At 35.1% G+C, this 5993-nt stretch overlaps 1 protein-coding gene across 1 annotated transcript in view; it reads right to left on the bottom strand.

Annotated features, from left to right (window-relative positions):
- The window catches only part of LOC307127366 (uncharacterized protein), a 38355-nt gene extending 32592 nt beyond the window's left edge, over window positions 1-5763 (bottom strand). The window contains exon 1 of the mRNA XM_079818537.1: window positions 5680-5763. Coding sequence (XP_079674663.1) covers window positions 5680-5713 — 34 coding nt within the window. The 5' untranslated portion in view covers window positions 5714-5763. The remainder of the gene's footprint in view (window positions 1-5679) is intronic.
- Window positions 5764-5993: the final 230 nt, after the last annotated feature.

Genomic DNA, 5993 nt, shown 5'->3' with positions numbered 1-5993 from the left:
GCCTCCGATCATTCGAATATTGCACTTTAATAATTATTTAATCAACATCATCCTCAATAAACCCGTCTCCAGCATGTTGCCCCCGGTCCCTCGAATATTCTGATCTATTATGACCTCCGAGCTGTAAAACTGCCAGAATAATAATAATAATAATAATACGCTGTTTGTTAATTGGCCAGAGGAGAACTGGCACCCCGACTGAGCCTGGTTTCTCCCAAGGTTTATTTTTCTCCATTAGGTCACCTAATGGGGTTTTGGTTTCCTTGCCACTGTTGCCTCTGGCTTGGCGTGCTCAGTTGGGGACACTACATTTTTCAACTAAACATCGAAATACATCTAAATAATAAACTAAATTAACCATTTAAACTAAATTACTGATCAAATTATTAATCTAAAGCCCACACTGTCACTGTATGATACTTGAAATTTTGCCAGAATGGCTATACAGCTGAATAAAATTATGCTGCATTATTTTCCTGTTTAACACTGTAAAGCTGCTTTGAAACAATCTACATTGTTAAAAGCGCTATATAAAGTTGACTTGACTATGTATGTATGTATGTATGTATGTATGTATGTATGTATGTATGTATGTATGTATGTATGTATGTATGTATGTATGTATGTATGTATGTATGTATGTATGTATGTATGTATGTATGTATGTATGTATGTATATATATATATATATATATTAGGGATGCACCGATATGAACATTTTGGCCGATACAGATAATTCTTTATATTTGAAAGCCGATAACCGATATATTGGCCGATAAATCTAAATACAAATTTTAATAAACTCTGAGAGCCTGATTTTACAAAAACAAAAGGCTCACCATTAAAAGCCATGTCCCAAACACTTCAACATAAATCAAACCTATACACTACAGAAGCCTATTTGAACCAGTGTAAGATTCCTTACCATTTCAAATTAAATTTTACACTCCTATGGCCAACTTACTTTATAAAAAAAAAACATGTTAACACTTTACAATAAGGTTTAATTTTTGTTAGTATTAGTTAACCAACAATGAATGAACAATACTTCAACAGTATTTATTCATCTTAGTTCATGTTAATCTCAACATATTCAGACCCAAAGTTGTGTGTTAACATTAGGTATGAACTGTGAATGGACTGTTAATAAACACACACATTTTATTACTAACATTAAGGTTATTGCTCTCTGTTTGTTCGTGTTAGTTAATGCATTAACAAATGAGACCTTATTTGTAAAATGTTACCAAAAATTATATTGCCTAAAAAATAAAAATAATATACCTAAATAATGCAAACAAGTTATTGGACAGCATTACTTAGGCTGCTAATAAATAATCAGAATGCAAGTGCATGAAATAACCTCCACACAGACAATAAGGAAATGGTTTAAATCAAACCGTATTGTTGATGGAAATGATACGAGAACAATAACAGTGCTAGTTATAAAAAATAACGCTTCTGTGTTTTTGAAAAAAATATGTTTAATATTACAGTAATAGTAAACATCTTTAATATTGGTCTAGTCTATTAGGAATAATGTTGCTGTTTGAGAGCGCGCTGAAGCTGGAGAGAATGAACGAATAACCGTAAACTGAAGCGCTTAGAAGATTCATTAACAACTAAACGTATCATATATGACAACAATCGGATAATTTATACAAAATAAATATAATATTACAACTTATATTAGCACAATCACGCACAGGTGAAGGCCTATAACTCCTGTGGATGCTCTTCCTCTGTTTGAGAGCGCGCGCTGAAACTTAAGATGATCACCGGTACAGTGAAGCACTGCGGGTTATTGACTTAACCAAACGCATCCTATATGACTTTAATCAGATGTTTATACTACAAAAACGTAATATTACGACTTGCATATTGCTTAAAATGACGCGAATGCACAAGCGAACTTGACTGTGCTGGTCAGAATGTGTTGTGGACGCTTCCCACAACAGCGCTGAAACACAACAACTAAACCCAGAGAATTCACTACGTTTTATAACAGAAATATTCTCATCAGTTTTATGTATAGGACAGTCCCAGTAGTTATGAATGCTGTGCATTTCTGTTTGAAATGCGCGCTGAAGCTAAAGACCGGTACAATGAAATGCTTTACTGATCGTTAATTAACTCAACCAAACACATTCTATATGAGATTATATGCACAGAATAATAAATATAATTTTACAACTTACAATGGCACAAAAGGCTGTGAATGCACAAGCGAACTTGACTGTGCTCGTCATTAGGGATGCACGATATATCGGCAACATATCGTTATCGGCCGATAAATGATTATTTTTGATGTTATCGTTATCGGTCCAATAAGAAAATTTGACCGATATAGTCAAGCCGATAGATAATGTATTATTTCCTTCAGCTGAGACGGACGCGCTGTCCACCATGATGGGTTTGAATTGCTCTAAATATGTTTGGAATCACTTCGAAAAGGAAAATACAGTTATGTGCAACATGTGCAGCGCAAGTCTTCTATAATCTACATAAAATGATAATGAGAATAGAATAGGCTGTAAAAGAGCGTTGTGTTTCAGCGCGTTTGTTGAGGGAAGAGCGCGCCCACGGAGTTACACCTTCATGACGAGCACAGTCAAGTTTGCTTGTGCATTCACAGCCTTTTGTGCCATTGTAAGTTGTAATATTATATTTATTATTATTCTGTGTATGTAATATCATATAGGATGCATTTGGTTGAGTTAATAAACGATGCAGTAAAGCACTTCATTGTACCGGTCTTTAGCTTCAGCGCGCGCCCACGGAGTTACACCTTCATGACGAGCACAGTCAAGTTTGCTTGTGCATTCACAGCCTTTTGTGCCATTGTAAGTTGTAATATTATATTTATTATTATTCTGTGTATGTAATATCATATAGGATGCGTTTGGTTGAGTTAATAAACGATGCAGTAAAGCACTTCATTGTACCGGTCTTTAGCTTCAGCGCGCGCCCACGGAGTTACACCTTCATGACGAGCACAGTCAAGTTTGCTTGTGCATTCACAGCCTTTTGTGCCATTGTAAGTTGTAATATTATATTTATTATTTTGTGTATATAATCCCATATAGGATGCGTTTGGTTGAGTTAATTAACGATGCAGTAAAGCACTTCATTGTACCGGCGCTCGCATTTCAAACAGAAATGCACAGCATTAATAACTACTGGGACTGTCCTATAGCCTACATAACACTGCAATGAGAATATTTCTGTTATAAAACGTAGTGAATTCTCTGGGTTTAGTTGTTTTTCAGCGCGCTGTTGTGGGAAACGTCAACAACGCATTCTGACCAGCACAGTCAAGTTCGCTTGTGCATTCGCGTCATTTTAAGCATATGTAAGTCGTAATATTACGTTTTTGTAGTATAAAAATCTGATTAAAGTCATATAGGATGTGTTTCGTTAAGTCAATAACCCGCAGTGCTTCACTGTACCGGTGATCATCTTAAGTTTCAGCACGCTCTCAAACAGGGGAAGAGCATCCACAGGAGTTATAACCCTTCACCTATGCGTGATTTTGTGCTAATATAAGTTATAATATTATATTTATTTTGTATAAATATCTGATTGTTCTCATATATGATGCGTTTAGTTGTTAATTAAACTTCTAAGCGCTTCAGTTTATGGTTGTTCGTTCATTCTCTCCAGCTTCAGCGCGCTCTCAAACAGCAACATTATTCCTAATAGACTAGACTAATTACAGATGTTTACTATTACTGTAATATTAAACATATTTTTTTTTTCAAAAACACAGAAGCATTATTTTTTATAATTAGCACTTTTATTGTTCTCGTATCATTTCCATCAACAATATGGTTTGATTAAAACCATTTCTTTATCTTCTGTGCGGAGGTTATTTCATGCACTTGCATTCTGATTCTTTATTATGCAGCCTAAGTAATGCTGTTCAATTACTTGTTTGCATTATTTAGGTATATTATTTTTATTTTTTAGACAATATAATTTTTGGTAACATTTTACAAATAAGGTCTCATTTTATGAATGCATTAACTATCATGAACAAACAGAGAGCAATAACCTTTGTTTCTTTTAGTAATAAAATGTTTGTGTTTTGTAACAGTCCATTCACAGTTCATACCTAATGTTAAAAGACACAACTTTGGGTCTGAATATGTTGAGATTAACATGAACTAAAATTAATAAATCCTGTTGAAGTATTGTTCATTCATTGTTGGTTAACTAATACTAACAAAAATTAAACCTTATTGTAAAGTGTTAAAAAAAAATTTGGCCATAGGAGTGTAAAATTAATTTGAAACGGTAAGGAATCTCACACTGGTTCAAATAGGCTACTGTAGTGTATAGGTTTGATTTATGTTGAAGTGTTTGGGACATGGCTTTTAATGGTGAGCCTTTTGTTTTTGTAATCAGGCTCTCAGAGTTTATTAAAATTTGTATTTAGATTTATCGGCCAATATATCGGTTATCGGCTTTCAAATATTAAGAATTATCGGTTATCGGTATCGGCCAAAATGTTCATATCGGTGCATCCCTACTCGTCATGAAGGTGTAACTCCGTGAGCGCGCTCTTCCCTCAACAAACGCTGAAACACAACGCTCTTTTACAGCCATATTCTCATTATCATTTTATGTAGATTATAGAAGACTTGCGCTGCACATGTTGCACATAACTGTATTTTCCTTTTCGAAGTGATTCCAATCATATTTAGAGCAATTCAAACCCATCATGGTGGACAGCGCGTCTGTCTCAGCTGAAGGAAATAATACATTATCTATCGGCTTGACTATATCGGTCAAATTTTCTTATTGGACCGATAATGATAACATCAAAAATAATCATTTATCAGCCGATAACGATATGTTGCAGATATATCGTGCATCCCTAATATATATATATATTATATATATATACACACACACACATACATACATACATACATACATACATACATACATATATATATATATGTGTGTGTGTGTGTGTGTGTGTGTGTGTGTGTGTGTGTGTGTGTGTGTGTGTGTGTGTGTGTGTGTGTGTGTGTGTGTGTGTGTGTGTGTGTGTATGTGTGTGTATGTGTGTGTATGTGTGTGTATGTGTGTGTATATATATATATATATATGCCTGTTTGTTTATTTATTCAGGGAGACTTTTATTTTGGAATTACACATCATACAGTGACAGGCTGTGAGGTGTACTGTCATTTTCAGGTGAAATCGCGTTCACCGGAAGATCACTTGTTTTCATATCAGTTCTCTGACGGTCGTACCGTAATAGCCAGTGTATGCGCGCACCACGAAATAACTTGGCGGATAGATTGACCGTACATTTCGGGGTGGCGGCAGTCACCGCAGTCCTACCTTTACACTACTCAACAGAAAATGAAAAGCCCAGATTTAAGGCTCCTCTACAGTCACTTAGCCTAGTTTACAGAACGTATCGATACCCTTGCAACCATACATTGTTTATAATGTTTGCACTTTCTAAAGAACTGACCATACGTAATGGAAATAACGGCGAAGAGAAGTTGGGCTATTTGCAGATGTGGAAGTAACAGCACTTAACAGTCCGTGTGCAAACCGAAAGTAAAACAGTACGAACGCCTCTATGAAGTGCATTTGTCTGTGTAACACAATTACTTCGTCAAAGTTTATCACGAGTTCTTCTTAAAGGCAAAACGTTACCTGAAGTCTCTGTTGTGGCGCTTGAGGATGCCATGGGTCAGATTTAGAGATCCTTCTTCTTCTTCGTCTTCTTCTTCTTGTTTTGTTTTTATTGGCGGTTGGCAAACAACTTCTAGGCGCATTACCGCCACCCACTGATCTGGAGTCTGGACTAATGCTCTATATAAACACCCAAATTATAAGGACAAAGAGAACACATTTTTAAATGAGATTAAAAAAAGAAATAAAAGATAGCATAAAATAATAACCAATAAACAAACCTAAATAAATATACATAAACACAATTATAATTCTCAAATTCTATTCATTAATCT

Source organism: Gobio gobio (assembly GCF_949357685.1).
Source record: "Gobio gobio genome assembly, chromosome: 1".
Lineage (NCBI taxonomy): Eukaryota > Metazoa > Chordata > Actinopteri > Cypriniformes > Gobionidae > Gobio > Gobio gobio.
The sequence above is the reverse complement of the archived record's forward strand: the minus strand, read 5'-3'. Positions and strand labels throughout refer to the sequence as shown.